The 20,642-nt window shown below is 45.0% G+C and overlaps 5 protein-coding genes across 12 annotated transcripts in view, besides 1 other annotated feature; 2 read left to right on the top strand and 3 right to left on the bottom strand.

The window, feature by feature from the left end:
* The first annotated feature begins 2,550 nt into the window (after positions 1–2,550).
* On the top strand, positions 2,551–6,820 carry CG1441 (uncharacterized protein). Of its 2 annotated transcripts, none has more exons than NM_136691.4 (6): positions 2,551–2,673; positions 4,687–4,862; positions 4,969–5,062; positions 5,162–5,325; positions 5,445–6,488; positions 6,559–6,820. In NM_136691.4, the coding sequence occupies exons 2-6, from the start codon at positions 4,696–4,698 to the stop codon at positions 6,641–6,643; spliced, it is 1,554 nt and encodes a 517-aa protein (NP_610535.1). In that variant the 5' UTR covers positions 2,551–2,673; positions 4,687–4,695; the 3' UTR covers positions 6,644–6,820. The 2 variants fall into 2 exon arrangements, with proteins under 2 accessions (NP_610535.1, NP_724856.1); NM_165720.4 differs by having other exon boundaries at positions 4,684–4,862.
* Positions 6,821–6,916: 96 nt separating this feature from the next.
* Positions 6,917–7,037: a mobile genetic element.
* Positions 7,038–7,324: 287 nt separating this feature from the next.
* tea (telomere ends associated) lies at positions 7,325–13,883 on the bottom strand. 4 transcript variants are annotated; one of them, NM_136689.3, is made up of 12 exons: positions 13,791–13,883; positions 13,305–13,736; positions 12,936–13,250; positions 12,049–12,882; positions 11,958–11,996; positions 11,147–11,890; positions 10,642–11,091; positions 10,353–10,583; positions 9,734–10,292; positions 9,145–9,670; positions 8,148–9,082; positions 7,325–7,463 (listed from the first exon to the last, which is right to left on the bottom strand). In NM_136689.3, the coding sequence occupies exons 2-12, from the start codon at positions 13,727–13,729 to the stop codon at positions 7,440–7,442; spliced, it is 5,082 nt and encodes a 1,693-aa protein (NP_610533.1). In that variant the 5' UTR covers positions 13,730–13,736; positions 13,791–13,883; the 3' UTR covers positions 7,325–7,439. The 4 variants fall into 4 exon arrangements, with proteins under 4 accessions (NP_610533.1, NP_001163106.1, NP_724855.2 ...); NM_001169635.2 differs by having other exon boundaries at positions 10,353–10,580; positions 10,642–11,088; NM_165719.3 differs by lacking the exon at positions 7,325–7,463 and having other exon boundaries at positions 7,494–9,082.
* Positions 13,884–14,148: 265 nt separating this feature from the next.
* CG1513 (uncharacterized protein) overlaps positions 14,149–20,642 on the top strand; it is a 9,118-nt gene continuing 2,624 nt past the window's right edge. For 2 of the 3 annotated variants that reach the window (NM_001273909.1, NM_001169633.2), the window contains exons 1-4: positions 19,370–19,638; positions 19,858–20,265; positions 20,326–20,477; positions 20,537–20,638. In NM_001273909.1, coding sequence (NP_001260838.1) covers positions 19,604–19,638; positions 19,858–20,265; positions 20,326–20,477; positions 20,537–20,638 — 697 coding nt within the window. In that variant the 5' untranslated portion in view covers positions 19,370–19,603. Of the gene's footprint in view, positions 14,604–16,102; positions 16,232–16,713; positions 16,951–17,023; positions 17,102–18,428; positions 18,673–18,783; positions 18,908–19,369; positions 19,639–19,857; positions 20,266–20,325; positions 20,478–20,536; positions 20,639–20,642 lie in introns of those variants that run through there. The other variant, NM_136690.5, reaches the window with a different exon arrangement.
* CG30008 (uncharacterized protein) lies at positions 14,697–15,960 on the bottom strand. Its single transcript, NM_165718.3, has 5 exons — positions 15,843–15,960; positions 15,678–15,786; positions 15,458–15,551; positions 15,152–15,398; positions 14,697–15,093 (listed from the first exon to the last, which is right to left on the bottom strand). The coding sequence occupies exons 1-5, from the start codon at positions 15,856–15,858 to the stop codon at positions 14,759–14,761; spliced, it is 801 nt and encodes a 266-aa protein (NP_724853.1). The 5' UTR covers positions 15,859–15,960; the 3' UTR covers positions 14,697–14,758.
* CG12923 (uncharacterized protein) lies at positions 16,353–18,190 on the bottom strand. 2 transcript variants are annotated; one of them, NM_001273911.2, is made up of 1 exon: positions 16,353–18,190. In NM_001273911.2, exon 1 carries the CDS (start codon positions 18,086–18,088, stop codon positions 17,117–17,119), a length of 972 nt encoding a protein of 323 aa, NP_001260840.1. In that variant the 5' UTR covers positions 18,089–18,190; the 3' UTR covers positions 16,353–17,116. The 2 variants fall into 2 exon arrangements, with proteins under 2 accessions (NP_001260840.1, NP_610532.1); NM_136688.2 differs by having other exon boundaries at positions 16,957–18,190.

The raw sequence follows: 20,642 nt of genomic DNA, 5'->3' as shown, positions 1-20,642 counted from the left end.
GCCCACTTTTAAGTCGACTGTGGGATGAGCAGGGACATCCTGGCCGGGCACGTCCAATTAGCCTTCTAGCCAGTGGATCGACTACGTGTCCGTATGCGTTATAATTTGCCATTGCCGTCGCGGCGTTTATGGCGCTTTATGGCCCTGTAACCTGTAACAGGATACATTGTGGCGCCTCTGGCATCTCGTCCAGCACCCGAAACCACCCCATCCCAGCCAGCTTTTCAAGACTCGACTCTTGGGTGGGGCTGAAAAAACTGTTCAAAAGACGGAAGTCTGTAATTACGGCCCGGCAAAAGGCCAAAGTTTTGGAGACGAGTCTCATCAATGGCATTTGGCTATTGTCCACCACGCATGACTGGGCAGAAATGTGTCGGGTTTTTGGACAGGTTTATTGGGTGTCCACTGCTCTTGTTGACGATCACCCATAATCAATATAAATACGTTCGAAAACCACGTCTGCAGATGGCTTCATTAGCATAAGTAGATGCGAAAATCGAAAATGAAAACGAATTAGAAGGCAATGTGATAAGGCGAGACTAGTTCAAGTTCAAATCTTGGCTTGAGTTTGATGACCAGGCCAAGTCGTGTGCCAATCGCCCAGTTAAAAATAGTTCAGCTAGACCATCATCTGGTCAAGAAAACTGCGCTGCTCTGTAATCTATGGACTCACCCCAGAAGCTTTTATTGTTAATTCATTTGCATTTGTATGCCTTAAATTTATAAATATCTTCGAATTTAAATAAAACTTGTTGTTTACTTCACTGATGACTTTTGTTTTTTGTAAAAGACCTCATATTATGCACGCCATAAAAAAATAAGATTCTTGCATAGTATTTTTTTATAAGTTTTATAACCCAAATGATGTGGTAACTTTGAAGTCAACCCCATGTTTAGTTGTTAGTTACATATTTTCGGCTAATTCTATCTTAAAAGTATATGTCCACATTTAATCAGTTGCAAAGTCTAAGCTTTAAACAACTGTAACAATGAGGTTATATATATTATTAAAGTGTAACTTTTATAGATATCTGTTTTCATTTTGTTACTTATGGAAAATATTTCTTTATGAATCTGATTGCTTGTTGTGTAATGGAAAACAGATATTTTATTACGTACAAGGTCCGAACAATAAGCAACTTTTGTTAATAATCAAAACTAGTTTGTCATAGTACTCAGTTTATTCTTTATTATCAGTACTCGCCATAACTGATTTAAAAGGTTAGGCAGCTTAATACAACCATATTGATTGAAAATATATTGAAATATAAGAATATTTTTAACTTCGAGCCTACATGTGAGTATCTCGTGGCATTTTTTATGCTTCTGGCCAAAACGCTAGTTGAGCAGAGGTCAGGTCAACTGACCAACAGGCCGCTTCGCACTCGCATCTTGGCCACTTTGATTAGCCCGATTAGGTGCAGCCCTGGCTGAAAATATACCTAATAAAATAGATGCTGCGACGCTGTTTCGATGTCAATGCCATTGTCAATTCACGGCTGCTGCTCTGCTCTTTTTTGTTTATTTCCCTATGGCTTTTCTGTTTCGCTCTTAACGCTTTTGACCAGCAGCTGTAACTAACCACATTCGTCTAATTAATGGCCAGCGCAAAGGGAACTTTTGTGGGCCATAAAGCAAACTCAGGCAGCCGCTTTTCGCCGATCCACCCACCGATGCGGTTCGTTGGCATTGATGCTTGCGGCCAAGCTGATTTCCCTAAAGCGGGGCGGTCCACACTGCGTATGCGCAACGCACGCGCTACTGGCCCGAAAATTGAATTGTTTTGCTTCGGTTTTGGGGGGGCCAAAAAGCAATTGCATCACGTTCTAGCTGCTGGCGGATGCACTGCCTCCCATATTGAATGGTGAGCGGGTAAAGCGGGTGAACACGTTCGTTTACTTTGAGCGCAGCGATGTGAGAAAACGGCTCACAGTAGTTCGACCCCTGACCGTCAGGGGGGGGTAAAAGGGGTTAAGCGGGCTAAGAGGGTTAGACCCCTCAAGGGGGTTCAGAGGGGGCCTAGTGGGAAGCCCCTCGCCTGGCATAACGTGTCACTCTGCTCGAGTCTCTCTCGGATTCGGAGAATCTATGCGTGCACCGAAAAAAATTCATATAAAATGGAAATCTGTTTAGCATAATATTATTACTCTATATCCTACAAATTAAAAATTATTTACAATAATAAGCAACGAATTTTTTTTTATGATTTGTTCATTAAAAAAATAAGCATAAACAAATACTTCCAAAGATAATAAATCAATAGTAGGCATATTTGAAAAATTTACATATTTTTGCATTACATATTTTCCGATCTTTATCCGTAGAATCTTCATCGCACGTACAAAACTCGCCACAAAAATGTGCACATCGTTTTGACCCGAGATGGAGCGGCTTTTTTGTCGGTGTGTTAGCTTGGAAACTAGCTACCAGATCTCGGAGTATCTGCATCTGTGTGTGCGCCAAACTGGCCGATGCGATACATAGTTTGGCCCAAAGTTGTTTTCGTTTTATTTTCTATTAGGTTGGCTGGGAGTGCGAGACTCTTTTCGTGATCAGTTTGTGTTTAGCATTCGGTGAGCGCGGGTCAACAGTATCTGAATCTGAAACTGAAACTGAATCCGCAAAGTATCCAAGTATCTGCGTTAAAGGGTCTGCCATTGTTGCCAAGTGAAGGTGCGATCGAATTGACACGATTAATTTAAACAAAAGTCGAATCCGAAGACGATTTCAGTGGCATTATTGCAATTAGTATGCGAATGAAATGGGTTAACAAAGTCCAAGGCTCTTTGAATTATTAATGTCATATTGTTATAAGAATCTCGAGTCGTAGAGGTGGATGGGTCCTTGAAGCCGATTCATCCAGGCTTCACTATGTTTCACTTCACTTCGACTATGTTTCTCAACCACCGTACACCCAGCTCTGTTCGTGACTTTATCCCCACATCCACATCCACTTCTTGATTTTATTATCGCATTGTTGACATCTCCGACTGCTCCAAACTGGTTGTTCCCAGAAGAGATGCCAAACATGCAAACGGACCAAGGAGCACCGGGCACTTTTCGGGTATTTCCAAATTGGGAAACCGGGAAACGCCAGCCACCTGGACATTCTTCTCGAGCAAGTGCCGCTGTCGTCGGACATGCAATCACCGTATCAAGTGCTATAAATTGCAGTCTGTAGTGCCCGTGACTGGCGGAAAGTAGTGGCTCCTATCCGGGAATCGTTAAATGGCTTTTGCCTATGGAGCGTTTAAGATGCCAACTCGATTGCCCCGGAGGAGATCTGAAATTGCAATAATTGCCGCTCAGCAAGTGTTGCACAGATTAGAGGGTCAGCGGGTTGTGTGATTGTGTGTGGCAATCCAATCTCTTGGCCGGGTTAGCACATGTCTGCCCTTTTCACTTTCAAAAAACCACGTTCGCTGCCACAGTCTTTGATATCAGCAATGAACTACGCTGTGTGGCGGCGATCTTGGCCGCAGGCTAGCCATTCTGGGCCCAATGCTAGACACATTTAGAGCTTTTAATTTGGGACCCCGACATTCGGAATGACCATAAAACGGATGCTATAGTAATCGCGGCACATTGTTGTTTGCTTTTTTATAGCTTAACATCGGGTACTACCATTTTCATCGGCACTTTGCAATTGAATCATAAAATTTATGACTCATTATACATATGTCGGATTTTGTAGGCCATATATCCTGTATATGCGATACAACAATGACCAATCATTTATAGAAAGTTTTTTATAAGAAACTAAACATTCGTATTATAATTCTAAGAAAAGGGTATATACGGCCAGACTTCGTCAAGCTACATTCCCTTCTCGTCATGACTTCAGTTTCACTTGTCACTCCAGCCCCATTTCATTGCTGGCCTGCTCCGCCAACCAGAAGATTATAGGTAGTCCAGCTTGTTAAGCGGGTCCAAGTCCGCGCCGTCTAATAACCAAGTGTGCGTCGAATGCGGGTCAATGTGTCAGCGGACCAACGGCTTTCGATCAAGTTTACGTCATCGGAGTGGAGTTGATGAAGGACACGAGGTGCTCCCGGCATGCTCCACCGCCCATGGCAAGCTCATGGTGCGAATCGTGGGGCATGCGACATGGACATAGGCTCGGATGTGGACGTGGGGATGTGGCAATAGCTTAATTAGTGCCGTAACGCCAATCCGGTGTCGCTCCGCTTGCCCACTCGATGGTCACTGCGTTGACACTCAGAAACCCAGCCAGCCAGTTATGTGGCCACTGTCCAGCCAGTCAGCCAAACGTGGCCTAATCTGCAATTGTCGCTCCGCCGGCTAACTGGTTGGTTGCCTCATACTCGTACTCACATGTGGCTACGACCACTTTACAGCCAAGATCAAATGAAATTAAAAGTGCACTTGGCGGCGACGGCCATTACGTGGTCGCAGCCCCATACATACATAAGTGTCCAAAAAGACCCAACAATGTCAACTCCATTTTAGAGATCATATTTTCTGATAGGCATACGTATTAAAGCCAGTGGTAGTTACAAGATATTAAATTCAATCTGAAAGGAAGGGGAATTCTATCTTTGCATCTATATCGAAAATCTATAGTTTAAAATGATAGTTCCCAAGAAAATTAAATGTGTGTACCCAAAATACTCAACCATAACAAAATGACTTAATGCAATGATTTGATTCTATGTGTGACAGAAGCTATTTGAGATGACCGCCAAGCCGAAGTTTGTGTATGAGAAGGATGACCGGGGCACCATTGGGGAGATAGACGACAACGAGGTGGACCGCATTGCGGAGTGCTTCAAGGGTCGCAGTCTGTTCATCACAGGAGGCACTGGGTTCCTGGGCAAGGTCCTGGTCGAGAAGTTGCTGCGGTAAGTGGGTGGAGTGGGTGGCAGGTGGACGGGCCAGCTGGTCCGTACGTGGCCCCATTAATCCCCATTTCCGCGATGGCTTATGCAATATTATTAATTCGTGCAGTTCGTGCGGTGGCCTAAAGCGCATTTATCTGCTCATCCGCCCTAAGAAGGGCAAGGATCCTCAGGAGCGCATCAAGGATATATTCCAGAATGTGGTAAGCAGGGTGGGAATTATGGAAACTATAAGAATTCATTGCCTGGCTTACGAAATTAATCAAATTACTTGTGGCGTGTGGTGTGTGGTGTATGTGTAGCTTTTCGACCAAGTGAAGCAGATGCGTGGCGAGGAGCACATCCTGCAGCAAGTGGTGGCCATTGCCGGCGACGTCCTTTCGCCAGGCCTGGGAATCTCCGAGAAAGATCTGGAAACTCTGCGCCAGGAGGTGTCCATTGTGTACCATTGTGCAGCTACAGTGCGGTAAGTATCTATGCATACTCATCCGTTCCCTATCTTATGGCCTTAAAACCATCTACTTAATGTTAAGTCTATAGGTACATCCCTCTAATTATGCACTTTTATACCATTTGCTTGGCCAGCTTTGATGAACCCCTACGAAATGCCGTGTTCATGAACACCCGCGGCACCAAGTACATGCTGGAGCTGGCTCTGACGTTGAAGCACCTGGACTTCTTCGCCTACTGCTCGACGGCGTACTGCCACCTGCACGTTAAGACGCTGTACGAGAAGCCCTACGATCCACCAGCAGATCCGCACAAGGTGATGCAGGCATGCGAGTGGCTGACGGACGACGAGGTGGCCACCATCGAGCGCAAGGTGCTCGGGGCTATCCCAAACACGTATGCCTACACCAAGTCACTGGCTGAGGCGCTGGTGGTGGAGAAGTTCGAAGAGCTTCCCGCCGTAATCCTGCGCCCCTCGATCGTCATACCCATCTGGAAGGAGCCCATTCCCGGCTGGACGGACAACATCAACGGACCCACCGGCCTGCTTATCGGAGCCGGAAAGGGTGTCATCCGCACCATGTACTGCAATTCCTCCGGCTACGGCGATTTCCTGCCAGTGGATGTGGCTGTTAACGGTATACTAGTGGCCAGCTGGAGGAACATCACAGCGGGCACAGATAAGACCAATCGGGTTGCACACATGACCTCGTCCAACGACATCAAAGTGTCCTGGGCGGAGATCATCGAGCTGGGTCGCTGGGTGATTGAGAACAAGGTGCCACTTAACGGCGTAGCTTGGTATCCAGGTGGTTCGATGAAGTCCAACTATTGGGTGCACTTCATCTGCATGGTCCTCTTCCAGTGGATGCCTGCTCTCTTTGTGGACGCTCTGCTCTGGATACTTCGCTATCCGCCGGTATTGTGCCGCGTTCAAAACCGCATCTACAAGGGATTCGAAGTATTCGAGTACTATGCCAACAACGTTTGGAACTTTGACAACTCGGAGGCGGTGAAGCTGCGCAAGCTGATGAACAACAAGGAACGGCGCACCTACGTGATCGAGAAGATCGAGCTGGACCTTATCGACTACTTCACCAACTGTGTGCTCTGCGCCCGACGACTGATCCTCAAGGAGTCAGACGAATCGATTCCGGCCGCAAGGAGGCACATGAAGGTGTAAGTATAGGCGGATCAATACAGAATCCCAATTCGCCACTGACCAATTTTCAATCAATTTCTTTTTCAGGATGTGGGTGGTGGACAAGGTCTACAAGGGCATCTGGATCTTCGGCATCCTCTACATGCTCTATAGGTGTTTCTTCGCGGGCTAAAACCCGTCCGGATGGAACGCCTATTTAAGTGCTGGAAACCAAAAGATGTGCCCTGCCCCAAGCCGTAGCTGTTATGTTTGCTCTAGGATCTAAGTTTTCTAGTTTTAGGAGGTGCTGTTGGATGATAAGTACTTTACTTGTTATGAAAAGCAGCTAATAAAAAAAATTGGTTTATGTATGGCGACGAATTTTAAAGGGTATTTGTGGGTCGTCTTACTATATTATATTTATTTATTTCATGCATTGAGGGCACTTACTTTATGTCGAGAAAAGAAAAGAGAGTTAAAACTAACGAATCGACTATCAGATACCCGTTACTTAGCGCAAGTGCGCTGGATAAATTTCCTATTTTTTGGCATATCGATAGAAATCGCCATGAAAAACATTAAAATATTATAATGAACAAACTGGTTAGCGTGAAGAATCTACAATTTTATCGTAACCTTCTACGTTTTAAGTTAAATAATAATTTGTATGCAAATTATACTCTACATAGTTGGAAACACTTCAGTTAACCTGATATTGACGAATCTAGTATACCCTCTTTTTACTTAAATGAGTCATCGACATTTAAGAGTTCTAGAAGCTTTTCAATTTTTTTCAAAAATATATGTTTGCTTTTCGAAGTCTGTATTTTTCATTTCACTTTGTACACACAAATAAACAACAAAAGCTTTTTTTAACGGAATTTTACTTCTATTAATATAATTAAAACATTAAAAAACTACTTAATTGGCTACAATTAAGAATATTTAACGAAAAATCTAGAAACAAATTGTCAAGAATAAATACACATTTACTTCCGTGAACGTCGCCGAGTCTGGAAAATACAGAAAATGTAAATAATTTTAGGCAACGTTAAAATATATTTATTCAAGTAAAAAATTTGTATAATAAATAATACCATATAATAATTCGGTGAATATTAAGTAACCAATTTACATTTTAACTGTTCGATACTGTTCAGAATGTTTGGCTTGATAAGCTCTTCTGCGTTGAAGGTAGTGTCTCGTTGGTCCAATGACTTATCACCCACATTGGCTTCGATGCAGGTACCCCATTCCCTGGATTCATTATCGAACTTAATGGAAAAGGGCGCGAATCTCGGGCTTAAGTTCATAAATACGAATAAAACCCGTTTGCGAAAGTCCACTGTGGCATCCGTATGTGCCGGCCAGCTGCGTTTGTAGAAGAATTCTCCTAAATCATGGAGCACCAGCTCCAGATCAGATCGCAATGTGGATGAGAGGTAGGGAAAAAGACTGGAGATCAGGGGACCCCTGACATTGCACAACTTATCGTTGATCTTGACCAACGCCTTCTGATAAGTGGCCCCTGGTAGAGGTCCTTCGATCCGGTACTTAATTATTTGCTCTAGCGTTAGCGATTTATAGAAACTGAATAGCTCAAGATCGCGGTATATAACGCTGCTTTGAGGAGAGGATGCGGCAAGGCGCTTCGAAGTACAAGCGCTGCCAGAAACAGGATGATCTTCTTTATTTACCTTGCCATCGTTGACATCGTTAGAATCTAGTAGACCTTGAAGCTCGGAGCATTCCAACAGTGTATTGCCGACAGCGAATTCTTGCGATGGAGTGATGTTGACTTGATGATGGGGAGGACTTTCCGTGGGTTTGGTCTTTGCAGTCTGACTCGTTCTGATATTTTGAGAGTCGGGAAGGATAAGCGCTTTACTTTGGACCACTTTCACACCCATTGGCAACGGCTGAAACTCGTGTCTTAGTTGCGGAACCTTATCGTTCATCAGTTTCATTCGTTTTGAATTCAAACGTGGGCTGGCTGCCTGTCTTTTTTTAGGAATCACAGAAACCTGGCAGGCTGGCATAGACCGAACGCTCAACGTGTTTACGTTGGTTCCCAGTTGTGCAGGATCTGTGGACTTCGGCACTTCTGTTTTCTTAACGTAATCATGATTCTCTGCGTGCACAGAATCCTCCAGAATAAAGTGTATTTGGTCCTCGGAATTCTGATTTTGTATGGCAAAGCAGGACAGACTTGGTCCATCACTTTCGGTAGAGTCCAAGTCTATTGTTTGCTCCTCGGGATTAATGTGTTCCCATTGGCATTTTTCGGAGTCGCAAAATGCGCGTTGGTTATTAAGAAAACTGATGGGTTCCTGCTTGACAGATGCCATTTGCAATGACGCTGGTGCATCATATTGAGTTTCTGGCACCTGTGATGTTTCCTCAATTTGGTTGGATACTAGAGGATCGACTACCATTTGTGGTACTTGCGAAGCTAATTCAACACCCGTCACGTCCACAAAATTTAAACTGTTGAGCTGTGAGGGCTGCTGACTAAGTTTATCTTCAGCAGGTTGGGTCGATATTCTACTACAAACAGTACTTGGACTTGAGGGAATTGATACTATTTCAGTTGGTTTATTCTCATCCCCATCTTTTACGCCACAAATTTTCTCTGTAAATAAATACATTATTAAAATCTATTGTTCAGGTGTTATCTCAACAAATAGCGCTCACTCAATAAAATCCTTTCTATAACCGGCTCCACCTCTCCGAGTTCAGCATTAAGTGTCTCATTAGCGATCTGTGGAGCTCGTGGTAACCACTGGTTGTGAGCCCAACAGCAGGCGTATAGTTTCTCTCTCTCTTGACACAATTTTACCACATCCTCAATTTCCTCGCCAGTGCGATGGATGTACTCCTGTGCAACAATTTGATCGAAATCCGAATAGGTACCCAATTCCCAAGGGCTAAAAATTTTCGGAGATATTTTGGACAGATTTAACCTATCCAGCTGCACTCCCTTACTGTGGAGTAGGTGCTTTAAACGTGGCAATAAGACGCATAGATTTACAGGCCAATTGCCATGGTCCACGACGTGCCTAAAGCAAAGGTGTAAGTTGTCTTCGCTTTTGTACAAGTCCTCGCCATCGTGAATACTTGTGTAATAGGAGAATTCTTGAAGATCTAATTGGTAGAGTATGCGCCAAATGGTTCTCATCAACCCTTCACTTGTGCAGATCAAATACTTAAGATTGTGATCCTATTTGAAATGAGATTTGGGTCATTCAAGCTTTGCATTCCTTACTTATATTTAATTGCTTACCTTGCTTCCTTCTGCAAAAAATATTTCCTTCGCTCTTTCGAGAAGAAATTGATTTTCTTTTTTCTCTACTGAACTGTTTTCATTTTCGGAATTTCCTTCGGTCGTAACCCTTGCTCCATCTTCCAGAATTTTTGTCGATCCAGCTTCAATTTCAGTGTTTGGTCTGTTCGTAGAGTTTCTTGAATTATTAGATGATTCAGCATGGATCATTTTAATCTTAGCCGGACTTTCCAGGTTATTATTTAAATTAACTGAACTGCTTTCTTTCGTTGGCTCTGAACTCTGATCCAACGCTTTCGGAATTGTATGCATTTCAGTTGCTTGTGTGTCAGTTGCTGTTGTTTGAGCTGTGCAGACACTTTCTATGTCAACCGAATTCGAAGACAATTGTGGCTCATTTTCTTCAGCAGCAATGGTATTGGCAACAATATGCCCGGTAGATACGGAATACCTTTTATATTGTTCTTCTAGAAATGCTTGTGTTACTGGGCAGTTGATTCCTTTAAATAATTTATCGAGAAAGTTATGGGCCGTATAATTCCACCCGATCTTCAGTTTGCTAAATATAATCGTGTTGTATAAATGTGCTTGCTAATCCTTTAAACATTATTTTTTTTACCTCGATAATTCATAAAGCCTCTCAGCATTTAGTTGAATATAATCTTTTATGGGTTCCGTAACTTCTAGTTCATGCTGCAATTCCAGTGGCTGTGTGCCTTGGTTGGTAGTGACGTCTTCTGGGACAACTAATGCGTCTTCGGGAAAAGGCTCTGGTTGAAATTGAGACGTGTTTTGTGTAGTCATCGGCTTACTGCTGATCGCTTCCTTTGCGACTTTAGTCCTTTTTCTGCTGCAATTATAAGGTTTATTACACATCCGGAAAAAAAGTAAAAATGTATGTGGTATACCTTTTCATTAAGATTTCTAAAGCATTTCTGCGAACAGGTAACGACATTTCGCTTTTGGACTGAAGGCAACTTTCCTTGAGCGGTGTTCTAGTGGTGCACGTCGCCAGGCAATCAGTTTCCTGTAGACAATCATTCACATTTTTCCCTGGATAACTAAGCAATTGTTGTAGTATATGGCCGGTACATGGCTTGAATCGACATGCGAACTTTTCCCTCATCTCTGGTCCAGAATAGAAGCCTTTGTAGTAGTCGCGAATAACCTCATCCTTGGATTTTCCTCTATACTCAACGCACTTCTGCATATTATTAGCAATATCATCTAGATTGCTCACATGACTTTTGAACAGCTCTAAGGATACAGGGTATGGTGGACACTCTTCTCCGGGCTTGTCGTCATTAGAACTAGGCGTCCTTGTGGATGGTATACTTTCATGTTCAGCTATTGGTCTGCTGGAGTCATGACTTATTACTATTATATCTGAAAACAAATATATGTTTAACTTACTTCTCTTCGGTGATATTTTGCGTTTCTCGTACTACATTTCTGGATGACTGCAGACAACTTTCATCGCTTAGGTTTTCTGTGGTACAAGCCACCTGGCAATTTGGATTCTTTGGGGGTAGCTCCTTGTTTTTCGGTGGAAAACTTAACAATTGTCTTATTTTTTTGCTGGGACACGGTTTAAATCGGCACTCGAACTTCTCCCTCATGTCTGGTCCAGAATAGAAGCCCTCGTAGTAGTCCTGAATTACCTCCTCCTTGCTTTTTTCTTTGTACTCATCGCATTTTTGCATCTCATTAACAATATCATCGAGATTGCTCACATGACGTTTGAACATCTCTAAAGAAATGGGATTTGGTGGACAATTTTCTGTTGTTGTTTTAGGAGTGAAAGGTACCTGGGACTTGGATTCGTTTACTGCTTTTGCATTATCTGTTCGATTCATTGTAAAAAGAGCCTTTTCATCAAGTGGCTTAGCTTTTTGTTTTAGCTTAGCCAGCATCTTAGGATTGGGGCAATTGAATTTGTACTTGAATCTTTGACGAACATCATTGCGTGCATAAAATTTATTGTAAAACTGGCGGAAAAATTTTTTGCATTGTGGGTGCGAAGGATCAGAAATTAATTTTGACAGTTGATGTTCGTCTTTAATGTGATTATTTACTAGAATTGCTCGGATAATCTCGTCATAGTTAATATATTGCCGAAAAGTTTCAAGTGATACGGGAAAAATAAAGCGCCCATGTCTAAAAAATTTTTTTTGAAAATTGTTACTTAAAAATTTAAAAAAATGGTAATTTATATTTTTCTTACTTTTTAAGGTCCACTTCAACATCCGTCACAAAGGAAGTCCTAAAATTGTGGTTTTAAAATTATGAAAACAATTCAGGTTACGCTAACTTACTCATATACATCGGTAGAATCTGTGATCTCTTCAGGTTTGGCTGGGGTCTCGTCCGAAGCTCTGGTTTTTGAAGCAGGACTCTCTGGTGTCTTGGACATGGGCACTTCGAAACCTGACGGAGGAATCTCTAACTGGGGCGCTCTATCTGATTGTTCTTCGGCAACCTCCTTGCTCTGATGGGGTTTAACTTGGGGACTTAAGACTTCAGATGACTTCTCAGGGGCTTTCGAACTGTGCAGATGGCGTTCTGGCGAAGCTAATGCCGGCATACATCTGCTTAGTTTGTTGGCATCGTTCCTGAGATTAGCTTGGTTTTCGAAAGTTTCTAAAGTATTATGTGAACTCGATAGCCCTTCAGTCGTGCTAATAGCTCCCGCAGCACAATTCTCTGGCGAAAGAGTAGCTAACTGGGACAGACCTTCACTCGGTTCGTGGGCAACCTCCATGCTGGGACTGGTTTGGATTTGTGAAGAGCCACTGGTATTCTGCGACCCTAATGACCCTTTGCTCTCAGTAATATATGAAGTGTTGGGCCTGCGCGAATCAAGTCCTGGCGAGGGATTAGCTAACTGAGGGAGGCTTTTCCTAAGCTTTTCGGCAATATCTTTGCCGAGAATGGACAGCATGCAGGCCTTGAAAGTCGACGTGCAAGGTTTTAATTTGTATGCGTATTTATATCGGATCCTCGGAGTAATGTAAAACGCCAGGTAATAGTCAAGGGCACATTCCTGGACATCCTTGCTCGCATAATTAGCATCCAGTTGCCTCATTTGCTCCACAATGTCCGATAAGTTTGCCATATTTTTCTTAAATACCTCGAAGCTGACGATGGAACTGTGAAATATTTATAGTAAACAACGAGTATTTGGAAAGTGTCCCAAACTTACTTTTTCGTAAGGGATTTCATTGCAGTAAGCTCCGCCACAGTCTTGACCGCTTTTTTGTCCAGTGGTTTCCCAGATTCAAGCAACTTTTCCAAAGGGATTTCTGTAGTTGCATTGAAGATATTCGTAGGGGATCGCTTTTCTGGATACATGTAAAAGCGGTTGTAGAACCTTTGTAGTGTAAGAAGACGACGCTCATCGTCGGACAAGAGGACCAGGCAGTGTTCTATGCTCCTGACAATTTTTTTGAACAGTAACATCTTATTGATGCACTGTAGGAATACATCAAAGGATACCGGAAAGATGAAGGCGCCACATCTGAAATGAGTCAAAATTGGTTAATCTGCTCTGCTCGAAAATAATATTACCCACCTCTCCACATTAACAATTACGTCTGGAGATTCCGATCCTGATGGTTTACATTCAACTGCAACGCCTTCAACTGCATCATGGGACTTCGCGGTTTCAGCGAGCGTCGTCAACTGGCTGCCTTCAACTAAGACTTCGGGTTGCTCTACTTGAGATGGTCCTGCAGCTGCTACGTTTGCAACATCGTTTTGTGAAATTCCTCCTGGCTCCGGTACTTTAAGCAAGTTGTCGCGTGTCCGCCTGGGACACGGCGCCACCTTGACAGGGAACCTTGCCCGTATGCTGGGATTCCGGTAGAACTCTTTGTAGTACCATCTGCTCCACTCGACCAACGTTCTATTGTCTCCATTGGCAGTTTTCAACTCACTTGCAATTTCAGACAAATTAACGATTAACTTTTGAAATGCCGCAAAGGACACTGGATACATGTTGCTCCTGAAATCAAACAATATTTAATGTTAAGATGTAAAAGATTCACAGTAACCTTACGACTTGTTCTATGCAAGTAACGTTATTTGTTGTTTATCATAAACATCACATTTCAATACCGCGAAATAAACTAGGCTGAATATCACAGTGTGACTGTGCTGCAAAATGACAATATTTATCGATAGCGAACGACTAAATATTTTCACTACGAGAACTCGAACTTACTTAAAATTTTACAAGCCAGTTAATACTTTTGTGCTTTATTGTTTATTGTTTATTTATTTATTGTGCTGATTTAAACAGGGTTATAATTTCATAGCTAGCTAATTTTACATGTTATGATTTTCCAAATGACTCCAAATTTGTAAGGTGTGCTAGGTATAGTAGGTGGTATATTCCAGCGGTCGCCGCACGGTCACACTCGAGCTGCGATTCGGAGGGCTAGAAAATCATCGATGTTTACGTACATCGATAGTTGGCAGGGCTTTGCTTTGTTTTGCAAATTCCAAGCGGAGTTGAGGCTGTGACAGATTGCGGGTGCGAGTTGTGAAGCAACATTGCGTCATCATCAGCTCCTGGACAGAAAAGAGCTCAGGGAACGAGGCAGGTCCGCGCCCGGGGACAAGGAAAGCCTTTAGCCACGAGGACGCAGAGGGATCAAAGGCGGAGGAGGAGGCGGTGGCCGTGTCACGGGAGCTGGATCAAATGGCCAGCACCACTGGAAGTGCCCCCAGCCTGGGACCCCCCCAGAGCGGGAGTGGTGGCTCTGGCACATTGGAGGGCACGCTAAGCAAGTGGACGAATGTGATGAAGGGCTGGCAGTACCGCTTCTTCGTTCTGGACGAGAATGCTGGACTGCTGTCCTATTACACGGTGAGTGGCTGCAGTGCACCTCCTGACTGAAACCCATATCGCACCCAGAACGAACTCCTCATGGCCCGCAGCCTTATCTTATCTGCTATAGATACATTTGGATACACATACACACTTGTTGGTACCCCTTTATTGCGTGATTTGTTGACAGGAGATTACTTTTTTGAGTCTGACTGAGGGGTCTGACTCTTGCGCCGCTGCGAGGCTTGATAGGCACTATTATAGAAGTCGTAAAAGCCGTAGAACATGCCAAGAATGACGGTGGTGAAGTAGAGAAGCACTAAGGGCGGCATGCCGCACAATACCAGCTGGAAAGCAACCTGCGTGAGGATAAGAACGAACTGCGTCATCTGAATCACTGTGATGCACTTCTTCACTGGAGTTAGGGCCTGCACCAAGGTCTTATCCGCCACTGCCGCCACAAAGTAGTACGAGTACATGATAACGTGAACGATAGAATTCAAGAACACGCAGAAGTAAGCAGCAGAACCTGTACAATTGAACGCATTTATGAAAATAGTCGGTCACCCAGCAGCCGGCTAGCTTACCATTTTCGTTGAAGTTGATCAGTGCGTAGACCAGCGTTACCGTGGAGAAGTGATGAAAGATGTGCAGCTTGGACACCTGGTTTTGTTTCTTGCGAAGCACAAAGATCACGGTTTCAATCAGCTCAGAGATCTTCAGCCAGAAGAGAAAGTAGGCCAAGTTGTAGTACCGCCTCACGAGCTCTGGGCTGCTCCCGATGTCGCGGCACTTCCAAAAGATGTATATGGTGTTGTCCGTAATGTACAGGACCTGCGAGAGAAAAGCAATTAGCCGATGCTGCTGCTGCTGTACAATTTATAAATATCCACCTCTTTGATAGCATATATGCAGGAAACCACCTGGATGAAATTATGTAGCAAGATAAGTCGCTTGAGCTCGTAAGGTTTGCGCCATTCCATGAAACTATAAGCGAGGTATTAAAGGTCTTCTTTCTTATATAAGTAAGCCAGCGAACCCGCTGAATTGCTAATGTCAAGTCCACTGACCCACATGCAAACAAGCGACGCTGACATTAGCATGTGAACTTACTGCGGACCCGCTTTGGTGACGAAGTACAGATAGAGGACCAGCACTGTGATCATGTACCAGGGATCCTTATAAATCGTAGGAACGTTCACCACCGGCTGCAAATTTATACCTACAATTTTATTGAAACCATCAGACAGTTTTTTGACAAATCCAAGAGGAGCTCACTTGCTGACGCCTCCATTTCGCTTCTTTGTGTTGAGCTTCCGCTGGCCTGTATCCTTTAGGTGGCGTGGGACTGGTGGACTGCAGCTCTACCGCCTTGACCGCTGGCGAACATTTAAGCGTGAACAGCACGCCGAACACTGTTTTTATATTCCCCAAGCATTGATTAGAATACATTAATTTATAGCAGGCGTAATAGCCCTTTGACAGTATGAGCTGCGATTTAATGAACTTTCCTAATTCCGACTGCATTTCTGTTACAGTCGAAGGATAAGATGATAAAGGGCGTGAGGCGCGGTTGTGTTCGTTTAAAGGATGCGCTAATCGGAATCGACGACCAGGAGGACAACACATTCACAATCACTGTGGACCATAAGACCTTCCACTTTCAGGTAAGTGTCTCCTTAGTAAATGGAAATAAAGATTGTCTAAGGAAAGCTTGATCAATGTTTTGCAGTTTCACTAATAGTTCATAATTCACCGTAATAGTTTAAGTACGACGTTGTTTGTTTTATGAACTGAAGAACCAACTCATTTTAAATTCCACACTTGCATTGATTTTTTATGACGTCTAGTGGTATACGTAAGCAAAAACTATGTAGATCAAGAGGGCAGCACGTTTCTTTTTGCAATTCGCGTTTTCGTCCCAAAAGATATAAAGCAAGCATGATGGCCTATCCGCTTTGCTTGCCAAGAGTTTTCGTCCTCTTACCGGAAAAGGGTATCCGGGCATCGACCCAGAAACCACTGTCTGGTCCTCACGTTCCACCTTTTGTTTGACTTTGTTGCCTTGATGTAACGATAAAACTTTTTCCAATACCCATACACAAGCAAAGGAGCCCACTAAACTTGCCAACTTTCCAAACGCTTGCAGGCGCGACACAACGAGGAGCGGGAGCAGTGGGTGCGCCGCCTGGAGGACACCATTCGACGCCACGCGAACCGGTCGCGTCTGTGGGACAGCCAAAGCGCTTTCTACATCGCCGGTGGCTACACGAAGGAAGGGGGCGGGAGCGGAACAGGCGGCAGAAGACCCAACCACCTGGAGTTGGTGGCGCGCCGTGTTTCCGAGGCAGATGCCTACCTCCAGCTGATGATTGAGCAAACGAACGTGAGTATTGTGCCACGTAATGCAGGCATTATGCAATTTATTGTCATTTTTTCTTGTTCTCTGTCCTGCCCAGTTACTGGACAAACGCATCGCGGAGCTGACCGATCCGGCGGAGCAGTCTAAGTGCAAGGCACTCCAGGACAACGCAAATGTAAGTAAGCAGAGGTTACACGTTTCCCTCGGACTCAGTAACTACAACCTCCAGGTGGAGTTCGTCACGAAAGTTGTTTGAGAGTTTCTCCACTTCGGCGTACGTCAGACGCCAGTAACTTTCGTCGACTGCCATGTAATAGTCCGCGTCCCGGTTATTATTAACCTTTCGAACACCTAAAACACAGCTGGTTCTTAGTGCAACATCTCTTCCATAGAGACTGAGCGTAACGTTCAACTGCAGTCCGTCGCTGGGTGTAACCAGCCAGAGGACGAACTCACTGTTTCTGTGGCTATCTGGTGAACGCCTATTCCGCAGAGCCGTATTGGGCAATGTCTGGGAAATTAGCACCACCAACGGGATGTGACTATCCAGGTGCGAGTGTTGGTTCAGCGGGAAGCTGTTATAGGGCTCACATTGCCGCTGGGATATCAATAACTGTTGTGCATTGTAAGCCAGGAGTCCCAACACCTGATTATCAGGATTCTTACAGCTCGTCGGCTTAAAAGAAAGCACAGCCCGTTCATGTTTCACTACGGGAAGAAAGCGCTGAAAGGAAGCTTCCTTGTTCTCATGATCACATAGGTAGTGCAGCAAAAGCAACTGGCTGTCTATTCGCCTTTGGCAGCCCTCAAAGAGACATTTTTTTACCTCGGACTTTATCAAGAGCTTGTTGGGTATGGTATCTTCGTCCTTCAAAGGGACTTGTCCTTCATCTGGAGGAGCAGCCTCAATGGTACCGAACATCGACTGAGACATTAGCTTTCCCTGATGCAGCTGAACCTTCTGCTGGTCATCCAGCTGTTGCATTCCAATGCGAAGTGTTTCCATATTTTCGTTGAGCTCCTTGATATCCGCTTTCAAATTGAACATGGTGTTCACCTTGTTCTTCAGCTCCAAGTGCGCTTCCTCACGCTTCTTTTTATACTCTTCGAATTGGTCGCACAACTTGTCGGCGCTGTGGATCTTTGGGTCCAGAAACTCCATTGCGGATTAGCTCTAATTGTAGCCTTTAAACCTTAAATGTAATTCGATTTCCTTGAAATGCTGGGAATTTAGAGAATTCGGATACGGGATTGTGTGTTTTTGTTTTCCCAGTGAAGTTTTTGGTTGGAATCGTATATCCAGGCCCACTGGGCCACCCACTCATATCGATTTCCAATGCAAGTTCAGGGTTAAGAGGCGGCCAGATGCAAAAGCCTGAGAGAATGTCAATCGACCGGCAGCTGTCCACCCATGGCAGCTGCTCACTTCGTCTGCAAACTTTGGCAAAGCCAAACCACTTTTTTCACCACTCCCGTTGGCTAATACGTAGTTCTCATTTCAGGCCATGCTGGATCACATTAAGCACTCGATTGTCAGCCTGCAGATTGCCAAAAACATGGCCCACCCAATAAATGGAATCTACAACGGTCCACCGGCCACGGCCTCCACTAGTTCCTCAACCAGTGGAGTTGCCATGGGCAGTTGTAACAACGTCCAGGCAGGTGGCCTTAAGGTGCCGCTAGAAGGTCAAGTAATAGGCAAGGGTGAGCTGGTGGACGACGAGGAAGACTCGGCCACTGAGAACGGTGAGTGCTCTTGGCCAAGCAACTGGTCATCGAGCCAGGGTCAAGCGGTTCGAAATCAATGCGAAAGCTCAATTTGCATTACCCCCGATAATCTGGCATTAATCTTGGCAGCCACCACCGCTCCTTTGGGTTTAATTGTGCCAGCGACCTCATACTCGAGCAGCGAGGGCGAGGAGGACTTCTACGATGCCTACGACGATCCCTTCACCAGCATTGGCAGCTCCCCGATTGGCTGGTAAGTAGACCACTTGTGCAGGTCTTACAAGTAGCAACTAAGACATGCCCTTGACCAAGTGCGCCGACTGGCCATCAATCAGATGCGATGCGGCAGCCGGCAAGCGTGCTATGTTATGTGTGATGTGTGCTGCGTGCTAATATTACGCATTCATTGCCCACAGTCCGGAACCCCCCGCTTCGGCTTTGCTACTCCTCCTTCTCCTTTGGAAAGGCGCATGCGCCTAAGCAGCGCATGCAAAATGCAATGCCCGAAGTTCGTCGCAGTCGTAGTTTCGGGGCAGCCTGTAATTTCTGCCAAGTCGCGTGTAAATAATAAATACAAAACCTTCTCCTCCGCCTCAACGGGCTCCCTTCGAAGCTTTGTTGGCACAGCTGACAACGCTTTGTCGTCGGCGACTCGCTTCGTCATCGACATCCTTCGGCCTAGTCGTAGCTAAAGTCGCCTTTGTGTATGCCTGTCAGTTCTAGTTTCGTTCGTCATCGCCTCGCAGTGTCAAAGAGCTCCTTTGGGTGCAAGTGGCCCCCCTCGGCTCTCCGTTTGATGGTTTTTTTATTGTCCAGTACATAGCGTAGACTATTCGGCGGCTTTTGTCTACGTTTCGATTCGGTAGCTTCCGTTTTATGTCCGAAATTATGCAGACGCTGGGAGTGCAGTAACGCATACGGCCCGCATCAGCGCCTGAAACCAACCACCATGTTTAAGAAGTGGGTCCGTCGTGTTAGCCTGAGGTGAGAATGTGCAGTATACAATGTACATACATGTGTGCCAGGTCGACGTAAGTGCTTCCTTCATAAATTGCAAATGAAGCCAGCAACTGAGATGGCAAAGGAAGCGGATGCTGTTGTGCCCCGTGACTTACACGCACATTATGCTTAAAGATTTATCCAAGGCATCGCCGGAATCCTAATCAACAAGTCCTAAATTTACTCTCATTTTTCATTGAACAGCGCAACGCGCGGCTTTGCGGAAACCACATCGCCTACCCATGAAAAGGCGCCGGATGGATTTGCCAACGCCGAGCCAGTGGCTGTGGGCGATTCAGTTGCCCCCCAAACGCTGCCAGAGATCGATGAAAGTGTTGCCGATGCGGACACCAGCATTAAGACAGCGAGGACCGCAGTAAGTTCCCGAAGTGCCAGCTACGATAACGGAATAGACTACGACGCCCTGTACGAGGAGGAGGAAGAGACGGACCTCAGTATGGAGGCGCACGGATCGATGATTACGCACTTGCTGTCCCAGGTTAAAATCGGCATGGACCTCACGAAAGTGGTACTGCCCACGTTTATTCTGGAGCGCCGCTCGCTCCTGGAAATGTACGCCGATTACTTTGCTCATCCCGATCTGTTTATAAAGTATGGTCAAGTTCAAGGCGTTATATCAGTAATATAACTCATAAGCATCTTACCCAATAGAATATCGGATCTGGATGATCCACGCGACAGAATCGTCCAGGTCTGCCGCTGGTATATGAGTGCTTACCATGCTGGGCGCAAGAGTGCGGTGGCCAAGAAGCCGTACAATCCAATTTTGGGAGAAGTATTTCAGTGCCATTGGGACATTCCTGGTAGGCAATGCAAAACTAGCTACTGTAGACCACCACTTACGCGTTTTCCTTGATATTAGGCATATCCCAAGACGCTCAGGAGGTACGCGACGGTCCAGTGCCTTGGTGCAGGCGGGATCAACTCACCTTTTTAGCTGAGCAAGTGTCTCACCATCCGCCAAGTAA

The sequence above is a fragment of the Drosophila melanogaster genome, chromosome 2R, assembly GCF_000001215.4.
Source record: "Drosophila melanogaster chromosome 2R".
In the NCBI taxonomy this organism is placed as follows: domain Eukaryota; kingdom Metazoa; phylum Arthropoda; class Insecta; order Diptera; family Drosophilidae; genus Drosophila; species Drosophila melanogaster.
This window is presented reverse-complemented; position numbering and strand designations above follow the sequence as displayed.